Below are 22,052 nucleotides of genomic sequence, written 5' to 3'. Positions count from 1 at the left end.
TGAATAATAGTGACTGGCAATGATTTTTAAAAAACAAAATAGAAGGCCTCAATCTGAGAGCTACTGCAGTTAAACTGTTAACCAATTAAAGTATAAACATATGTGTCAGTAATGATTATTTTGTTTTTAAAATAAATGATCTGAAGCCCTTTCTAATCATAATTAAATAGTGGGGTCTACTTCCCAAACAGCTTGGCTCTAATTCTCAGGTCTCCTCATGCCTGTATTGCTATGAGGTTAGGAGAGTGCTACTTTGCTTCCAAAGACAGATGAATGTCATTTTTTTGGTGGAGAAGGAGGAAGGAGATGGGAGAAAAAAAGATTAAGGGGGAATTTCAAAGGGGAAAGGAAAATAACTAATTTTATGTTGAGAGCTATTCTGAAAGTTTGGAGATTCTTGAAGCTTTTCACTACCAATTTTCCCAAGAGTAAAACAGAGAATAATAGACCAAGAAGAACTTACACCAATATGACAATATGTGACATTCAAAGAGACTAGTTCCTTCTATTTTTAAATATTTATAAACTGATCATTTAAAACCAAAACATAAAATAGTATCCTTCCAAGTATTCTCTAATGGGATTCAAAGGTTTCACATTATACAGGCAAAAAAGTTAACATTACTATAATACCTGACAAAATGTTTTGAGCCACTTTCTCACTCCATTCAGGTAATTCCTTTGCTTTTTCTTCTGAAACTGGCTCATAAGGTACAATGTGACTCAGATTAACTTCTTCACTTGAAGTACCTTTGGTCTAAACAGTAAAAAGATTTCAAAATGTGAAATAAATACTAAGAGGAGGAAAAATCATAAGCATTTTGTAATAAAATATTAAGCCAACAAATACTAATTAATGAAAATATTTCCAGCCAACCCAGTTATACGTACATTTTATTACATAAAGTGCAATACCATAACCACCATGAAGGTGAAAACTGTTCTGGTTTTATGTTAGGTACCATTGGTAAGTAAGATTTAAATACCAACATACCTCCAATACAGCATGTATCAAATTATATTTAAATTGATTAACTTTTTTCTTTCTTTGACCACTCTGAGTTCCTTCATAGAGCTATCACCCCCTAGATATTCGTATGTATGCATACAGTACTCAGTAAGGTTAAAAGATTTCTGTTAAATGACTCAGTCAGTAAGGAAGAATGTATCCAAATAAACTGGTTTTGACAGAAATCAAGTAAAAGCAAATAAAAGTATACAAACACAGAATCTACCATTCCATTTAAATGGAAATGGGAAACACAGAAATACTTGTACTTTGCTAATTTAACAGCTAGGGCCAACACTCAAAATTTCAAAGCTAAATTTGTTTTCATTCTAAAAACTTAGGAGTAGGCTAACTCAGACCTCATTGTAATTTGCAACTTCTATCTTTGACAATGTGCCAATGTCCCTAATATATAAAGAGCTCCAAGAAATTGTGAAGAAAAGGACTAACAACCCAGTAATAAAAATGGACAAAGGATATAACTAGACATCACACAGAAAACAAAATTCAAGTTACCCTTATGCATTTGCTCAACTTCACTCATAATAAAACTGATGCAAATTAATATATTCCAATATATTTCTCTCATCATCGGACTGCCAAAAAACAGACCACCCACTCTGTTGAGCAGGCTGTGGGGAGACAGGTATGCTCAAACAACTACTGGTGCAGTGCTGAATGGTATACTCCTTAAGGAGGGCAATGTAGCAAAATCTATCAAAATTACAAACGCATTTACCGGTTGACACAGTAACCCCATCTCTAAGAATTTATTTGATGAATTACCTGCGGATGCATGAATCAATGGCTCTACAAAGTTATTCACTGAAGCACTGCTTGTAATACCAAACAATCACACCAAACACCCCTCAATAAGAGACTGATTAAAGAAACTATGATATATTCATACAATGAAATATGAGGTAAAAAAGACTGAGGAAGTTCTCTATTTACCCCAGACTTTATTATCAAAAAAAAAAAAAAAAATAGGACACTCTATATGATGTTCCCTTATGTATAAGAAAGGGAGAGAAATAATTACAGATTTTGTTTGCTTTTCTCTGTCTCAAAAAACCCAGGAAAGAAACACAAGATCCTAATAAAAGTAATTACCGACAGTGGCAAGAGGAATGGTGTAGAAAGGGACAAAGGTGGGAGTAAAGCTTTCCAAAGGTATATATATATTTTAATATAATTAGATTTTTTTTTAACCAAGGAATTAAATTTTTAAAAATGAAGTTCTAACTTCCATTTTGGACTCCCAATGTCCTCATAAAGCTGGTCTAAGATGCTCAACATAACCCACAGTGACAGTTGGCAAGTAAAAGTAGAATATTCATGTGATATTCATTAATTCCAAAGACAATTACTGAGCACTTATAATATGGAATACAACAAAGAACAGTACCAAACTGTTTATAATTCAATGCTCACACAATGTTACTTTCTTTCACCATAGGTTTGCTCATTTCACCTTCCGGGCTCATCTTAGCCATAGTGCCTTCCAGGAGGAGCCTCCTTAACTGCTTCCCACACCACTCATCTATGTAGAAGGTACAACCTAGCGTTCTATACAACTTATGTACTTTCATCTAATGATCACATTGGGTAGAAATTATCTCTTTGCTAATCTGTCGTCCCCACTAGATGGGAAATATTTTGAGATGAGAAATTTAAAATTTTTCCCACTATACTCAGTTTTCTAGCACTCAATAAATATTTCCTAAACTCTAATCCAAATTTACCATTTGGAACATATCACAAAATCTAAGAAAGAAGAAACTACTAAATGTATTTTTTAAAAGCCCATTTTCTCTGTTCTGTTGACTACTCATGAAGAAATAAGGAACTGAATAAGAATGGTACTGTAAGGAAAAGCATACCTAGCCCCAAGATCTTGGTGTATATAGGAAGGTGGAGAATAACACAAAACAAAAAAGCATAAGTATCATTAACGTAATTATAAAAATCTTTCAAATAGTTGCAAAAAACTATCCCCCCAAACATAGATTATCTTTTAAAACAGTTTAAATAACAAATACTTGGAAAGGGAAATATTAAAGCTGATTATAATTATTTTACCAGTGATCACTTTGTGAATCTGCAAGTTGCTCTGCTTCAGTAAATGGGGATCTTATGAATAATTTAAACTGGTGAAAGGTACCATTAGAATAGAACACACACTCATACCTTGTTGATCTTTCACTTACTCTACTTACCTTTTTCCCCCTTTTTCCCTTATGACGCACATCCTTACTGCCTGGGTCCAACTGTCTCACATCAGTGCCACTGGCTTCCTTCAATTGGTTAGAGGGGCATCTTGATCTTCCAGGGATTTGGAATTCATTTTCTCCTTCTGCCCGGTCCCAGTTGGCCTAGGGAGTAAAGGCCTAAGCTTAGCTCAAATTCAAATTTCCTCTAAGCTATGGTATACCATGCTCCAATAATATATCTATTCAAACGACAGTGTTTTACAACTACTTTTACTAGTCTTTCTCTATACTTTTATCTCATCACCAAACCTCAAACCTTTGAGTTCTTTGGCTCACAGGATATAGCCTAAAGCAAATTTCAAAAAAACAAAGTACAAGAGATAAACTTACAGCAGTAGTTGGTACAAGTGATCGTTAAATCAGATGCAGCTACGTTTGAATTCAGTTAAATAATAAATTATAAGTTTTAGGAAACACATACAAGACTAAATGAGTTTAAAGGCAATTAACAATTGGGAGATTGGGATTGACATATATATACTAATATGTATAAAATGGATAACTAATAAGAACCTGCTGTATAAAAAAATAAATAATTCAAAATTTCAAAAATAAATAAATAAATAAAGGCAATTAACAAACCTCACGTCCAGTTTAACTACTCTGCTTTGTTGGAAGGCTGATTTTGTTTTTCCATTTTTGCACTCAGCACTAAAGGTAATCTGCTTGCATACACTTTGCTGAATGAATGCTTAAGAGTAAAGGCAAATCAAAAGTATAGCTAGTAACTAGCTTTTGTTTACTGTTGGAGTTCTAGGATAATACAGAAAACTAAAAATAACATTCAACCAAAAAATAAAACTGAACAGAGGAAGTAAACATATAACCTAAACGTCAGTTTAATTTCTTTCCTAGAGCCCAGTAATATAGGCCAAATGAATGTAGGGGTAAAGGGAGAAACAGCTCCATAAAAGGTCTGGAATACTTAAGGAATGTCACTTCATTCAGCTAGTAAACAGCAAAGCTTATTAGACTTAAATGCATATCCATTTGACCATGTTGCTGCCTTTGTAAACTCCTCTCCTAAGCACATCGAGGCTACACACACTTCTGTATGGGGGTCGTGGGTTTTGTTAACACAGCTTAAGTATCTAGTACTTAAGAACATGTTGATCACCAGGTCATTCTCATATATAGTTCTTACAACATAATGCTGAGATGACTCTCTGACCTTTCACTTAGCTGGTGATCTGCTCCCACCACCTTTGCTCTTAAATTTTTAATACAGGTATGGATTAAAAGTGTATTCTACTTCCTCAGAAAAAAAGGAACAAATCTTTCATGACTGAACTCAAAGGAAACTATTTTGTGAAATCCTCCCTGACCTCCTTTCACTTTTTTTTCCATCACCTATCATACTGTACTGTGGTTATTCAACAGACTGTAAGGTGCTCAAGAATAGGAGCTGTTATATATATATCTTTATAGCCTCCTCTGTTCTTTCATCCCACCCCATCATTTAACATAGAACCAGGTTAAATAATGAATTCTAAGTATCTGCTGAATGAAAGAGAAAATAAAAGATTACACTACCATGCTGTCAATCTCCTTCAACCTCAGATAACTGTCAGTATTCACAATCAAACGTATTTTTCCCCTCTTGTCCTACGTTAGGATGGGCAAGAACACCTAAAGAAAGTATCTCCATTATACTCTATTTCAACTCCCTATAACAGATCAGCATGTGGGCAGAGGAAGTGGGCTAATTAAATAAGGCAAGTTCACAGGATGACCAACCGTATTTTAAATCACATTTTATTTTGCCTTTGTTCATCATGAGAACAAAGACAATTCCCTCAAACAAAACCTGTTCCTCAAGTCACACCCCTAAAATGTCCAATATTACCCAGATGCTAATGCTGAAATTACCTTCATGTCACCATTTAGTCCCATTGGCCCACTTTCCCAACTGAGAAGTAAGACAGTGGTCCTAACAAAAGCAAATATTCACAGAACATTACTACTTGCTAGCACTGATGTAAGTGCCTTAATGTATTAACTTTTAATCTTCATCACAGCCCAATGAAGTGGATGTTATCATTATCCTGATTTTATGATAAAGAAACTAAACTATAGAGAAGATCAACAGCTTGAGTTAAACAGCTATTAAGTGGAAGAGTTCAAATTCAAACAGAGGCAATCTGACTCCAGAGACCACAATCTTAATCACTATTTACAGCCAATTCCCAACTTGTATTTGTGAATACGCAAGCAAATTATATACTCTCAGTTTCCTAACTATGATCACATTAGAGCTTATTACAGTTTCTTTAAAAGCAGAAGTGCTTATGTTAAAGTAGGTTTACATCCTGAAGGTGATTGCATAAGTTACCTGGAGCCGAAGGTCAGACATTTGTCTTAATAGATCCTCAAAGAGTTCTCTATCATCTTCTGGTAATTCAGAAGACAAGACGACCCCCACAAAGCATCCTGATGCTTGTAACATTGTATCAGGAAACATGTAGGCTCCTACAGTACATTTAAGAACTGGAGATCTATCAGGAACTAGAGGATACAACCAGTCACAAACCTGAAAAGGTTAATTTAAAACAAATCAATTAATAGAACTAGGTTTTCACCGAGGTTTTAAATATTGTTATACTAGCAAACACACATTTTAAAGTTTGAAATGCATTTTACAAGGCTTTCTAGAACCATCAGCATCGACAAACCCCCAATAAAAATCAGCCATTTGCTCGTCTGATCTCCCTGCAAAACACTCAAAGGAACTGTGCTAAAAATGTTATTGCTCCACTAATTATATAGTCTTAAAGCTGGTGCCCTTAAACAGCCCACTGTTAACCAACAATGAGTCTAGCTTTAAATAAATGGTCAAAGTAAATTAAGGTTTTCTTTATTATTCAAATTAGACATCCCTTTGTGGAAAGAAATAAAATCAAACTGTTTCCAAGTACTCCAAATGTATTTACTGATTTAATCCTCTTGGTTAGTGTTGTCATTTTAACTACAAGAAAACTGAGGCACAGAGAGGTTAAGTTGCTCAGAGTCAACACCAAAAAGTGGGGCTAGGGTTTAAGCACATCCTATCTGGCACCGGAGAAACTAAACAATTATTTTAATTAGAAACCCAGCATTCAAAATGTTGAATTTTCTTTTAACTAAACCCAACCTGATCTGACAGAGCAAGAAGATTAAGTTACATTTATGGGTTCACTATCTATTGTGAAGTTAAATCAAAATGACACAAAGCTGCCCTGCAACTTCATCTGGGGACATCAGATTATCACAATAAGACTTAATTAAGCTCACCTCCTAGAGATCTAAATTCAGAAGAAACTAAGTTTAAATCAGAATACCCAAATTATTCATTTCCATTATTCTTTGAGTGACCAGAATATAACTTCGCCCCTCACCCAGGACACTCTCTTCCTAATATTAAGAATCTTGGGAGAACAATAGATTATCAAAATACTGTGCGATAAACATGAGTCAAAGGGATTAAATATTTCACATAAACGATGGAAAATTCTGGTATACTATCATCATCTCTGACCAACAGAATGCAAATGTGCAGGGATCAAGCACTCAAGTCTGACTCTTTCCTAGAGTGCTTAACAAACATTTTCAAATTCTTTTTTTTAATGGATTCTCTTTTTTAGTCATCTCAAAAGCCACTCTCCAACTTTTATAAAAGTCAAACTTCAGACAAGTTACAATAAAACGGATTACTGTATTTTCCAAAGTATGATATATAACCATCTGTGGTATACGAAATGACTTCAAGTAATATACAAACTAAAGTTGAGTAGCAACATATTTTAACATGTATTAGGGAAAAATACAGTATCTTTCCCTCAATTTCACAGTTGTTATTGCTTAGGAAAAAATTAACAAATGAGACATTTAAATAAAAATATGAACAACAAGTGTTGGATTTAACAAAAAAAAATCATAATGGTTATACTTAAATGACTAAAGTTTGGGAAAGGTTTCTTTTACTACGCCATGATTTCTCTAAGATTAACTACATTCTGGTCACCTTGATTGAAATGGAGTATCCTCAAATCTTCTCCAGTAAAACTTTATAGACCTTTCTCAGGGTAGATTATTACATATTGGTGAGCTCATCCACCATAGGCTGACTTCTCCTAGTTTCACTATCAGAGGGCAATCTCATGTCCAAGTTCCTTATGAACTGACTATAAATTTAACAGGTTTAAAAAGTATATTAAAACTAAAGTGAAGAGAAAAATAGTTTTTAGAAGCCATAGAATTCTAGTCTGCCTATTTAAAACCAAATTAATTTCTAATTTCCTAAATAAAGCAATAGTGATTTTTTTGCAGCGTAAGAAATTACATCTAACTTCTAATACTTAATTGTTTCAATGCCTGTTTTTTAGAACAAAAAAATTCAGTAAACACCTGGTAACTCTCTTTAAGGACACTGCTACAAATATCCGAATACATGTAAATTAGAGCCCCTTAAAAAGACTCAAACTTTGGGTACAATTTTACTTTTTTTTTTTTTTTTTTTAATAAATTTATTTATTTATTTATGTTTGGCTGTGTTGGGTCTTCGTTTCTGTGTGAGGGCTTTCTCCAGTTCTGGCGAGCGGGGGCCACTCTTCATCGCGGTACGCGGGCCTCTCACTGCCGCGGCCTCTCCCATTGCGGAGCACAGGCTCCAGACGCGCAGGCTCAGTAGTCGTGGCTCACCGGTCCAGCCGCTCTGCGGAATGTAGGATCTTCCCAGACCAGGGCTCGAACCCGTGTCCCCTGCACTGGCAGGCAGATTCTCAACCACTGCGCCACTAGGGAAGCCCCCTTACTTTTTATTTAGGACTCAAAAGAGGAGATGTTGGAAAGGTTAAAAACAAAATTAAAAGAACTAAGACCAAATTTTTACTAGAGAACAAGTCATTTTAATGGTTGAGCTCATGAGCTCATTCTACATGTAGTAGAATGTCCCTGACGTTCATTCCCTGCACCTCCAGTAGCCCAGGCCCCAAAGGTTTTTTAAATTCCACTTTTACTCTATTACCAGATCAGCAGAAAGTATTATATCTTTTATCAGCCCCCTCCCGATCCCAATCAAAAAGCCTACTCTTCTTAACCTCAAGGCTTCTTTTTTAAAATAACTTATGAGGTTCACACTATTATTCCTGTCCATTAATGAAGTTTTCCTTTCAACAATGCCCCAAAATATCTCCTTTATACATCCCTAGTAAGTCTCCAACTATCTTCAAACAACCTTCAAGTTGCCTCCGTGTACAAGCTGCATAAGAGTTGAAAATAGAATATACCAAGAGAGAAAATAAATCTGGATAACTAGTACTGTAACTAAACCACATCATCTGGACTCTGGATAAAAGCACCTGCCTTGCTCAAATAGTCATCTCCCTTACATGCAAACCCTTTTGTTATACCCAATGTATACTGAATCCTTACTTCTAGAACCCCATCTCCCTGTACCAATGTCCACTCTTTTAAAAACAGATTGATATTGGACCATCACCTTCAGAATACCGTACTAATTCCACAACAGTTTCCTAACAACAACCTTTATTTAGCACCAGTCTTTGTTCTTGGACCAAGGGCATCCTGGTAAATTTATGTGCTTGGTAAGTTAGAACTGCATCTTAGATGATTGTCACAGTCTCTACTTGTAGACCAGGGTTTCTCAACCTTGGCATGACTGAAATTTTCAGTTAATTGTTTTACTGAGGAGAGCTCTCCTGTTTAGATGTTTGGCAGTACACCTGGCCTCTACCCACTATATACGCCAGTAGCAGTAGCACACTCCCCAGTCCCAGCTGTGACAACCAAAAATGTCCCCAACTACTGCCAAAATATCCCAGGGTGGGGAGACTGGGTGTGGGGGGTATTCCTACTAGTTGAGAACCACTATTCCAGACACTGGATCTAGCCCAGTTCAGCCCCTCAGCTGGGGCTTGACATGTATAGAAATTTACAGTTATACATTCACACATGAGTTACATAAATCCCTTTTGAAATCAAAGTTATTATGTTTCTTCCTCAGATAAAAAATTACAAGTTAAGGATGAATATTCTGATTTCCCTCAGGTTCTGTGTTCACAAATTTAGTACTAAAACAAGAGTTTACGTCTAAAGAAAAGGAAAAAGAAAGGCTATCAAACACAAACATAGATGCTCAAGGCTCATAAATTTCATGAAATGTATTTAAAAAGGAACTAGAATTTATAATAATCTTTTTGCACTTACTGTCTTGGACACATTATAAATATTTACAAATAAAAATAATATATTCTACACATATTTCAAATTATGTTTACATTTTTCTTTGGCTTACCTGAAGAAACCCAGGAGGACGGTTTAGAACTGTATCAAGAGAATTATCCAAGAACCTCACGATTCGAAGGTACCCAGGATACGAAGGTGCACTAACCTCCCCTGCAGGATTTACAAAAAAAATCTGTACTCCATTTGGTATCAAAATCAACTCATCTGCATCTAGCCCTAAGGTCTCAAGAGGAGGTGGCTGAGAATGATTCCTATAAAAGTTTTCCCGAACTGATGAGAACTCCCCAGATTCTGTTCCATAGGATACAGTGTAGTGACCCTCAGCAGCCTGAGGGGTATATGCAGGAGGTGCTTCTGATGGATGACTTTGAGATGGTAAGGAAAAAGTACTAGGTGTAGAAACTGATTCTGTGCTTGTAGTTGAAGTGTTTCCATTTACTTCATTGTGCTGAGGAAGTGAATTAAAGGACTGAGGCTCCAGTGACTTTTCGGACATATCTTTAGGCGGAAATTCTGGATATAACTTGGGCACCTCCTGAAGATCATTCCGTAGAGAAGTGGCAAGACCCTTCTCTAGAATTTCCAGCCTCGTACGTACATTCTGTAGTGTTTCTTTCATTTTCTGTTGCATCTGCCTAGCAGATTCCCACCCAGGACCTATGTGTTCGGGATCTGCTGATGAAATGCTGATTCCTCTGAGTAAGTGCCCTATTCCTTGCTTATAGTAGTTCTTTGCTTCTTCTTTCTGACCTAATTCATCTGTATTCAGTCCTTTATTAACAAATAAAAAGGCCTTCTTGTATGCTTCCTTGATGATCTTAATTTCAGCAGGTTCTCCGTCTTGTGGCTCTTGTTCCATTTCTGCAAAACAAGAAATACATCTTTAATTACCTTATTTAGCTCTTTGTTTACTTATTTATTATCAGTTTCTCCTACCTGAATATATTTCAGAGGACTGGAACCTTGCTTGTCCGTCCTGTTCACTGATGTATTCCCTAAGCCTATTATTAGATCTGACGTAGAGAAAGCACTCAATATGTATTTGTTGAATGGATAAATAAATAATACTCTTGGTCCTAAATATTTTTTTTAACATCTTTATTGGAGTATAATTGCTTTATCATGGTATGTTAGTTTCTGATAAATATCTTTTTAATTAAAAACCATAAGAGAATAAGCCAGAACACATCTGTTGAATAATTTTCTTGTTCCAGTTTCTTATAAGAAATAAAAGTTTCCTGTATCTTTAAGGTCGGAACAAAGAAGTCTTACTCTAAAATTCATTATAATTCCAGATTATAGTAGCTAATTTAAAATGAGGTTGAATTGTACATTGGAGAGGACAGAAATAAGAAAAAAAATGATCTGAATGAAGCTTTAAAGTTACCCAACTTCCACTTAAAGGTGGCAGGTTACTCACATGCAGTTAGCCCTGTTCCCTCCCAAAACTCCATTAAAATGACTTACAAGATTATTAAAAAAGCATAACCATTCTTTTCAATGAGAACAAGGCATGAACAGGTACTTCACAAAAGAGGATATTTAAATGACATGTGAAAAGGTGTTCAACACATGATTCCCTCAGGGAAATAAAACTAAAATCCATAATACGACTACAGCTGACCCTTGAACAGTAGGGGATCCACTTACACAAGGATTTTTTCAGTAAATACAGTACTGTATTTTCATTTTGCAGCTCTTTAAATTAACTAAGTATGGGGGAAAGTTTGTGTTTGATTAGAGATCACATTACGTGGAATCAAAAGAACTAGGGTCTGCGTGCTGATTCTATCCAAACTGTTTCAGCTTCCTGCCCTTGGATGAGTCATTTACTGATTCCTTTGTGTTTGAGGCAGAGACAGCAGTAGAAGGACTTCTGATCGTGGCGGGGGGCTGGCGCCCCTAATCCCCTGTTGTTCAAGGGTCGGCTATATATACTTATCAGGTGGCTGAAACTGAAGACTGACGAGTGTTAGAGAAGACAGCAACCAGAACTCTCATATACTTTGCTGGTGGAAGTGAAAAATGCTACAGCCACTATGGAAATTTGGCATTTCTACCAAAGCTACATTCACCCACTCTATGAACCAGCAATTCCATTTAGAGGTATATAACCAAGAGAAATGAATGAATATACACACCAAAAACATGTACAATAATATTCACAGCAGCTTTATTCACAAAAGCCAAAAAATCGAAACAACCCAAATGCCCACCCACAGGAGAAGGGATAAATAGTGGCATATTTATATTATGCAGTAATACGCAGGAATTTTTTTTAAAAAATTGATGCCTGTAACGCTGATGAATCTCACCAATTGCACAAAAGAAGCCACATACAAAAGACTTCATATTGAGACTACTATACTATACTATATGATTTTACAGGTAAAGTTGAGGAACAGGCAAAACTAGTCTATTATGATAGAAACAAAAATAATGATTACAGGTGTTGGTATAGACTTGGAAGGGACACAAGGGGACCTTACAGCATATGGAAATGCTATCTTGATCTGAGTGGTGATTACATGGGTGTATACATACATAAAAAAATAATCTGTAAATTTAAGATTAGTGCACTATATTGCACCTTATTATATCCTTTAATAAAACAAGTAACAAAGCCATAACTCACAAAGAGGGAGGATGAAGAGTCAACAGGGCTTTGTTTCTGAAAAAGGAGGAAGACAAGTAGTAACTCACAAAACAGATTTGAGAAAGCTGAAGCCTACACTGTCAATCGGGAAACCAGAGAAGCAGCCCCATTTATATCTCATCACAGAACCTCCGAAAGGCACAGGAACTGATGGGATTCAATCTTCCTCTGGAAGAGGGAGTAGAGGTAGAGCTGGAAAAAGGACTGATTCAAAGCTAATTTACAAAGTAGACCTTGAGATCTCTCCTATACCAAGCACCCAAAAACACTATTTCTCTCCAGCCCTGAAAGAAGATTGGATATTTTAATTCAAAAGAGCATAAAATAAAATGTCTCAGGACAGGGAACTATCAGACATGATTAAGAGTAAATATCAAAAGCAGGACAATGAAAAATTAGATACTGAATACTGAGATCTTCAACCTTTTCTCCCCAACTTGGGTCTTGGAGTTCAGGCAGATAGGTACCACTCCAGAAAAAAGATTATAGTATCTTCTCTGAGAAATCTGACCACCACCAAGAGGAAAAACCTAAAGAAAGTGGCACTGAGAGTTCCCCCAGGAACTGTCCAAGCAACTAACTCCTCAGAGAAGCCATGGTTGATAGGTTCTACCCCAGAGAGTCTCCAATTAACTTTTTAGTGCCCCAATCTTATACATAAGCAGAGAGCTGAGAATCAGAAAACTGGTGAGGAAAACATCTAGTATGAAAGAAAAGAAAAATAAGAACAATGCAATTTGGTTGAAATGGATAATATGCAGGGAGAAGAACACTTCCAAAAAACCTTTGTATCAACATAAAGAAAAAGAAAATACTGCATCCATGAAATAAAAACAGAATATACACATACAAAAAAGGACAAAGAACTAAAGGAGTTTTTAAAAATTATATATAAAACAGCTGGAAAGAAAAATTCAATAGAGGGATGAGAAGATAAGGTTAAAAAATTATAGGGCTTCCCTGGTGGCGCAGTGGTTGAGAGTCTGCCTGCCAATGCATGGGACACGGGTTCGAGCCCTGGTCTGGGAGGATCCCACATGCCGCGGAGCAACTAGGCACGTGAGCCACAACTACTGAGCCTGCGCATCTGGAGCCTGTGCTCTGCAACAAGAGAAGCCGCAATAGTGAGAGGCCCGCGCACCGTGATGAAGAGTGGCCCCCGCTTGCCCCAACTAGAGAAAGCCCTCGCACAGAAACGAAGACCCAACACAGCCAAAAAATAAATATTTAAATAAATAAATAAATTAATTAAAAAAAAAATTATAGAAAATTTCTGCAAAGCAGAGCAAAAAGACAAAGAGATGAAAAATAGGAAAGAACAAACAAGAAAATTAGAGAGAACTCAGTCTAGAAGGTCTGACATCTGAATAACAAAACTTCCAGAAATAGAGAATAGATAAAAAAACATATTAGGGATAGAAGAGCTGAAGAAACAATTCAAAGAATTTCCCAGAATTGGAAAGCACGAAATCCCAGATTAAAAAGACCAATGAACAAAGGATGAAAAAAACCCCACAACCATGAAATTTCAGAACATTAGGCTCAAAGGGACCATCTTAAAAGGGCTTATCCATAAAAATAAATAAAAAGAGAAATAAGATTGCTAAGGAACTTCTTAAACCCAACAGAAGTTAGAAGAAAATAGTATAATTAATTCATGACTCTGAGTGAAAGTAACTTCCAAACCCAGCCAAGTGATTGCTCAGATATTACACCTTCTTTTTCTTGGATTCCATGTTTGATGAAAGGAATCACAAGGCTGATGACAGCAGTTCACAGATGACAATTACGCAACCAGTTCTTACTGGAGTAGAAGACTGAACTCCAGAGATGTCTTCAAGCAACTAAAATTGATAGAATACCTAATGTGTTCTTAAGTTTTGAGAAGAGATCTATTAGGTTGGCCAAAAAATGCCTCTGGTTTTTAAGTAAAAATAAAACACACATTTTTCATTTTCACCAAGAACTTTATTGAACAACGTATTCACCCTTTTGATCCACTACCTTCTGCCATTTTCCAGGCAACTTCGTAATTACATCTTCCCAAAACTTTTTATCCTTTTGAGCAAAGAACTGTTCCAGGTGTCTTTTACAGTCTTCCAGGGAATTGAATTTTTTTCCATTAAGAGATAAAGACTGAAATGAATGGAAATCCGAAGGTGCAACGTCTGGTGAATACGGCAGATGAATCAGAACTTCCCAGCCAAGCTGTGACAGTTTTTGCCTGGTCATCAAAGAAACATGCGGTCTTGCGTTATCCTGATAGAAGATTATGTGTTTTCTGTTGACTAATTCTGGACACTTTTCTTCGAGTGCTGCTTTCAGTTGGTCTAATTAGGAGCAGTACTTGTTGGAATTAATCGTTTGGTTTTCCAGAAGGAGCTCATAATAGAGAACTCCCTTCCAATCCCACCATATACACAACATCACCTTCTTTGGATGAAGACCAGCCTTTGGTGTGGGTGGTGGTGGTTCATTTCGCTTGCCCCACGATCTCTTCCATTCCACATTGTTGTACTGTATCCACTTTTCATCGTCCTTCACAATTTGTTTTTAAAAAGGAACGTTTGGGCTTCCCTGGTGGCGCAGTGGTGGAGAGTCTGCCTGCCAATGCAGGGGACACGGGTTCGAGCCCTGCTCTGGGAGTATCCCACATGCCGTGGAGCGGCTGGGCCCGTGAGCCACAACTACTGAGCCTGCGCGTCTGGAGTCTGTGCTCCGCAAAAAGAGAGGCTGCAATAGTGAGAGGCCCGCGCACCGCGATGAAGAGTGGCCCCCGCTTGCCGCAACTGGAGAAAGCCCTCACACAGAAACGAAGACCCAACACAGCCATAAATAAATAAATTAAAATTAAAATTTAAAAAAAATAAATAAATAAAAAGGAACGTTTTCATTACGTTTCAGTAGAGAATCTCATGCGGAAATACGATCAAGAAGGTTTTTTTCGCTTAACTTATGTGGAACCCAAACATCAAAATGAGGAACATAACCAAGCTGGTGCAAATGATTTTCAATGCTTGATTTGGATATTTTGAGTATGTCAGCTATCTCCTGCGTGGTATAACATTGATTGTTCTCGATTAATGTCTCGATTTGATCGTTATGAACTTCAACTGGTCTACCAGACTGTGGAGCGTTGTCCAGCGAGAAATCTCCAGCACGAAACTTCGCAAACCACTTTTGACACATTCGATCAGTCACAGCACCTTCTCCATACACGGCACAAATCTTTTTGTGTGTTTCCATTGTGTTTTTACCTTTCTTAAAATAACCATAATATGCCAAAAATGTTGCTTTTTTTCTCCCATCTTCAATATTAAAATTCACCAATTTTGATAAGTCTTTTTTTAAATGCACGCTGATATGACAGCTGTCACATACAATCTAACAAAATTGTTTTGAATGAAGTTAAAGACAACTAAGTGCTACTAGAGCCATCTTATGGAAAAAACCAAACTAACCTTTTGGCCAACCCAATAAATAACTGTGGGAGGACTCAGGGTTTAATCAGTGCTAAGTACATGGTAAACTAAGGAAATAAAAATCAAGACAATTATTAACTCCAGGGAAAACAAGATGTTGAGCTAGAAAGAAAAGTAATCATGTACTGCATGTTTCAGTTTTGATTAATGTCATAATAATGTAAATAATGAATCTTGATACAAGCAAAATTATAATACAACCATATTGAGAAGATGGGAAGATGGATGGATAGAAAGTTTCTGTGCCTGTGGTATAGGATGGAAGACCTAAAATTTCATCTTTCCTACTAGGAAATTAATGGACAATGCCTAAAACTGAAAAATAAAATAAAGTCGCAACATAAGCACCCTGTTTACAGATTTAGACAGAAAGACCAAAAGAATTGGTAAGAAAATTGATACATGCTGCCTTTGGGAGTAAGGGATGAGGCTGGAGGGTGGGACCTCCGATTTTCACTGCAAGTCTTATAAAAATATCTAATTCTTAATAATATGTACAGGATAAAAAAATTAATTATTAATTTTTAAAAAGTAAACTGAAGCTTTAGGGCAGACTGTCTAACAGAATTATGATGTTAACTACATATGTAATTTTAAATTTTCTAATAGCCACACTTAAAAGTAAAAAGAAATCTCAGTGATACTATTTATTTATCCAAATACAGCCAAAATATTTTTTCACCATGTACCCAATATGCAAATTATTAATGAGATAGTTTAACTTATTTTTTGGCATTAAGTCTTTGAAACTTAGTGTGTATTTTACGCTTGAAGCGGATCTCAATTCCAAGTACCTTCATCTCAAGCGCTCAATACCCACATGTGCCTACTGTGGATACTGCAGTTTTAGAGACTGTCTTCCTGTGATCTCATTAAAAATTATAACAACAGGATAAGGCTGTTTTTGCAACAATTTACATTATAAAGGCATCACCAAAACTGGCCTAACCATACTTTCTAACCTGAAAAAGAAACAAACCATTGGTCAGCCTTATCATGCAGTGACTTCATGGTAGTTGAGAGAATGTATATATTCAGTCCCCAATTTAGAAAACATCATATACAATTGACCATAATCAGACCTCACTTGCCCTACCTTGAATCCCCTATCAAAATCAAATTTCCTTTCCCTGGAATTCTGTCTTTAGAATAGAATGTCAGTAGATCGTCCCTCAGAAACCATGGGACAGGAATTCTGCACTCCACGCCCCTTAGGGTACAAGGAGGCTCAGAGTTCAGGAAGCAAGACAGCAGAGGTTAAATAGGCTTTTGTGAGCTGATCTGGGAATTTAACCAGCATTTTTAAGTTTGTCCAATTGACTTGAATAGGGTCTTGAACAACACTGTGACCTGGCACCCACTTTTTTGCTACTTGCTACAGGACACCACTGCTACCAACGCACAATTTACAGAGTGTTTAATGTGTGCTGGAGACTATGTTAGATGTTTACCTCATTTAATCCTTACAAACAACTCCTGAGGCATTGTTACTATCACTAGTACTTTGCAAAGGGAAAAAAAAATTGAGGTTTGAAGGCAGTAACTCCCTTACATCACATGTTTCTGAAAGACCTTGGAGCTAATAATTATTTTCACATTTTTAAAGGGTTATAAAAACAAGGATATGCAACAGAGATCATATGTGTCCCACAAGCCTAAAATATTTTACTATCTACTGTCTGGCACTTTACAAAGAAAGTTTGCTAACCCACTGCCCTAGGTTATAGAGTTAAATAGTCTGATTCCAAAACTAATCCTCTAAACCAGGGTTTCTCAACCTCGGTTTGATTGACATTTTGGGCTGGAAAATTCTTTGTTATGGGAGGCTGTCCTGATCACTGTAGGATGTTTAACCGCACTCTGATCTCTATCTACTAGATGCCAGAAGCAGCACGCCCTCCCTCCCCACCCCCCCCACCCCCCCCCCCTCCGCCATGTGACAGATCAAAAATGTCTCCAGACATTGCCAAATGTACCCTGGCAGCAAAAGCATCCCCCGTTGATAACCACTGCTCAAATGGTCTTTAAATTAGGGAATGTGTACCCCTAGGGCACATGAAGATTTGTCAAGGAACATGTTGCAACAACATATATAATGTTAAGAAAAAGGCTTCCAGATCCCTGTACTTCCATTTAGTACTCCTCACTAAAACTGACCTCCCTGGGAATATGCCTGCAGTTCAGCTATCATGCTGTTGTTCTTCCTCTTCCAAGCTCCTTTCAATCTTCCCACTTTACAAAACTTTACCAAAAATACCTCACTCATTCCTATTTTTACTATGGTGTATTCCCCAGAATGGAAAGGCATGGTACTATGAAACAGCCCAAAAAAAGTCAGAGGTGTCAATTTCAATTAAGGCACAACTCCAACTATCAATCTCATTAAGATATAAATTTCCACTAAACTTCCATTTTTCATATTTACTTATTCTTTGTCAAAATCCATCAGGTATTATACTGTCCTGACCAACTATTACTACTTGTAACAATTCAATCCAGAAGAAAAATAACTCCTAGAGTTACAGTTAAAGGAAATTTTTAAAACTTAGTTTCAACTTACACAAATATTTTTATTAAAGACATGTATGACAGAATAAAAAGCTTTCAAGCATAAATAAATTACATTAAGATAATATTCAGCGGGGGTGGGTAAAAATCAAAGTACAATTTCAAGAAAAAGGAACTGTGTAAAATACCATGTATTTTTAAAATTGATGGTGATGGCTATAAAAGTGCAATATGATACTCCTTGAGGTATAGTTAAGAGGGATATACCAATTTTATATTAAAATGTCAGTATCTATACCACGTGGGAAACTGCATCCTTTCCAACTACCTGAAAGTATGATGTAAAACATTATAAAACAACCTAATGTGTGCAAGGGGGATAGTTTTACAAAAATTATTTTGGGGGTTCACAAGCAAATTAAAAACATTGTTCTAAAACCACTCACTATTATATTGCAAACACAAAACACACATGGTCTGTGGCGCTTAGAAGCACCGTAATTTACTACCTCTTATTAAGCTCTTTGGATGTGCTTGGTACTGTTCTACGCTCCATTTACTACTCATATCCTTGGAGGTCTGATCTGATTTAGAAAATCTTTTACAAACATTGAGCAGCTTGCTCAAGAACTAGTAAATGAACTAGTAAATGGAAGAGACAGATTCAAAGAGTCAGGCTCAAAAGATATTTGTCAAGAAAATGAAATGAAATGTCTGATTCCAAAGCTAAACCTCCTGCTATGCTTACAAGTTAGCAGAGTGAGGGAGGTGTGAAGGGTACTCGGAGCGTTTCATGGTAGACTTAGGTCTTAAGCCTTAAAAAAACAGATAACATTTAAAGGCAGAAAGAAGGCACGATAAAGGAACCCTAGGTAGAAGCAATATTACCTTGCATATATCTTTATTTCAAAGCTTATTTCACATAGTGTGCTGAAAGATTTCTTAAATAATGTGTCACTGAAGGAAATGGGAGAGCTATTCAAAGGGAAGGCAGGTGTGTGTGTGCACACACGTGTGTGCATGGGGGTGGGGGGGGTGTGATTCCATGGGTCAGCTGCTGCTGAACAGCCTTCCTTGCTGGGCATCTCCACTCTGAAGAGAAAAAAATTTAGCAGGGAGAAGAGCCTGTGTATCTTTCCGGTGAAGTGCAGTTGCGAATCTCAACACAGAAGGAAAAAAGTTTGTACTAAAATATTATTTCTATTTTGTCGTTGTTCTGGGATTTGCTTTATTCTCAGTAGCCTCTGAGAAAATGCACTTCACAGGAACAGGACTATACGATGGTGACTTCAGAAAAAACAATGTCTATCATATCTTTAACCATAGTTAAGTGTTTATCAAGTGTCTTGAAAAGATAAAAACTATTATTACATGATTTGACGCTTGAATTTTTAAAGTTGGGGACAGAAAAAGCCTTTGAAATGTCAATCTGCAGTATTAAATAAAACAGTACCTACACCACTATTACCATCTTCAATCACAACCAAAAGCTGGCTCCAGATACCAATGGCACATTTAAGTTATTTTTTAAACGTTCTAATAAAAGAAATAAAATATATTTGTTTCAAATATAACCGTGTGTGCGCGCGCGCTTTAAAAAAAATACTGAGGAGCAAAGGTTAAATTCTGAACCAACAAACCCTTGGATTTAGTTCAATCCCCTAAACACTGAAAGTAGTAACAATCATGCTAACGGTCAACATCACTAGTAGTCTTTAATAATACAACTACTCATCTCCCTAGAAGGAGGAGCAGAAGTTGCTCTAATGCCCGCCCATCTGGCCCTTCACAAAACAAAACAAAACAAAACAAAAAAAGGAGCGGGAACTTCTTGCAAAGACCTGTCTGTAACTGCCTCCTGTAGCATCCCACCCTACTCTGGCTTGCTAGAGGAACTACACACAATGACGTTTCAGAAAGCCCCGCAGGTTAAGAGACGACACACATAAAAGCTTCCTATTTCCAACACGTTTCATATAAAGTCACCAAATGAGGTCCTTTAATGTGAACGAGGGCGAATCAAAAAATAGCTCCATTTATAATTGGGGGGGGGGCATTCTTATATTACCTTTTTTTGGCTTGCTTTTGGAAATTTCAAAGAAAACTGCTGAATCCCTAAATATTTAAGGCAACGTAATTTCACAGGCAGCAACAATCTTGAAGGCAAATCCGTTAAATTACAATACACTAAAGCAAATCTCGAGCATTCTCAAGAGACAGGATAAAGCAGTTCATTACAATTAGAGAGTGCAGAACTGGGCCAGCCCTACAGGAACGCAATAATGCCGTATCACGAAACTGCGCATTCCAAGAGAAACTTCTTGCAGACACAAATGAAATCGGAGGGACCTTCTGCAGTGCTCAATCCCTAATAAACACGAACAATCGTATTCGAAGGAGTAAAATCGCGAGCTATCCGTTCCTAATGTTGACCTTTTTGGAAAGAAAGACTATCGAACTTTCACGAAGCTGTAAGCGCTGGGTGAGGGTGAATAATCGATTTTCAGAGCCAACGTAAACAGCGGGGGTGGGGCAGCAAAAGCTGGTCAATAGAGATGCGTCGGGAGGACCGCGACCGAAGGGAGAAAGGCGGCGCTCTGCAACACTAACAGTAAATAGAGGAGGGGGAGTAGGGAGCTCGAAGGTGCCGTAAACCTATGCGATGGGGGTTAACTAAGAACAACTTCTCAGACTGTTCTCTCCCGAAATTGCTCCCTTCCAGGAAAGTTCCATCTCCGAGATTTGGATTGGGGGCTGCGGCCTTCTCGACCCTTCCCGCCCGGCCAGCCCGCGGGCTCGGGGCGCTCACACAAACCCACCCGCCTTGGGGGCCCGTGCAGGGGCGACTCCCTCCCGCCGCCGGCCGCAGCCCCACCTGTGCCTTCCAGACCTCGGGCGCTTTGGCACCGGCCGAAGAGCTCCCCGCCCAGTGGCCGCAGCCCAGGGCCCGCTCCCTCAGACGCGGCGCAGCCGCCGCCGAGCGCTCAGCCGGGACCAGACCGCGGTTCCCGGCGCCCCGCACGCTCGCGCCCGCACGCCGGAACTGACAAAACCTCCGCAGCCGCGCGCCACGTCACGCGGCCGCGCCGCCCGGCCCGCCAGCCCGGCTCCCGCGTGACCCGAGCGCGAGCGCGCAGGCTTTCACGGGAGGCCCACTCGGGCTTTTGCCCGAGGGACTCGTCCCCGCCTGCCCAGCCTAAATTCTGTCCACTCTGACCTTCTAAATGGTCTCTGGGGAGACGTCAGTCCACTTCGAACCCGAGTCACCGTAAAACTCTAGGGCGAGAAAAGGATGGAGGGCGGAAGGCCCGGAGACAACCACTTGAGCCAGCGGCTCAGCGCGGACCCCCAACCAGGGTCTCCCGGCCACGTAGACGGCCCCGCGCTTGCGCAGTCTCTTGCTCTCCGCGGACCCCAGGCGGCTGGAGGGAGTGGGCGAGAGCGATGGGCCGTGAGGGCTCTGACGGCTAGGGGGAGCCGTGTGCGCCAGCAGTCTGTAGCAGCACGGCAAAAAATGTTAAATTCCTGATTCCTAAGGTTAAATAGCAAGTGTGCCGATACCATTTATGATTATGGAAAGCTAACAGGGGAAAATCCGAGTAAACATACTGTACTTTTCTTCAGAAGTTCTTTAAAATTAGTAAGATAGCATAGCTGTGTGGACAGGGAATGCTACCTGCTTTTCCGGTCCTACAAGGAACAAGCCAAAGCAACCGCCCCTGCCCCCGCCCATGAGCCCTGAGGGGAGTTTAGGACGGAGAAAAATCGAAAGCGGTCTATGCTTTGGATACTGGCCCTAGATAGTAAAGATGCATATCTATGGAATAATGAGCCCAGACTCTTGCATCTTCCCATAGCGAGAAAAGCACTAAGATCATGAA

The 22,052-nt window shown here is 38.3% G+C and overlaps 1 protein-coding gene across 5 annotated transcripts in view; it reads right to left on the bottom strand.

Moving 5' to 3' along the window:
* The window catches only part of SPART (spartin), a 41,942-nt gene extending 20,359 nt beyond the window's left edge, over positions 1-21,583 (bottom strand). For 2 of the 5 annotated variants that reach the window (XR_009697541.1, XM_061171011.1), the window contains exons 1-5: positions 21,047-21,196; positions 9,575-10,386; positions 5,615-5,812; positions 3,229-3,384; positions 634-757 (exon numbers count right to left, since the gene is read on the bottom strand). Coding sequence is in view for 4 of the 5 variants with exons in the window: in XM_061171011.1 (XP_061026994.1) it covers positions 634-757; positions 3,229-3,384; positions 5,615-5,812; positions 9,575-10,384 (1,288 nt within the window). In the remaining variant the exon portion in view is untranslated. Of the gene's footprint in view, positions 1-633; positions 758-3,228; positions 3,385-5,614; positions 5,813-9,574; positions 10,387-21,046; positions 21,197-21,388 lie in introns of those variants that run through there. The other 3 variants (XM_061171014.1, XM_061171012.1, XM_061171013.1) reach the window with 3 other exon arrangements.
* Between the last annotated feature and the right edge of the window lie 469 nt (positions 21,584-22,052).

The sequence above is a fragment of the Eubalaena glacialis genome, chromosome 16 (genome assembly GCF_028564815.1).
Source record: "Eubalaena glacialis isolate mEubGla1 chromosome 16, mEubGla1.1.hap2.+ XY, whole genome shotgun sequence".
Classification (NCBI taxonomy): Eukaryota; Metazoa; Chordata; class Mammalia; order Artiodactyla; family Balaenidae; genus Eubalaena; species Eubalaena glacialis.
The sequence above is the reverse complement of the archived record's forward strand: the minus strand, read 5'-3'. Positions and strand labels throughout refer to the sequence as shown.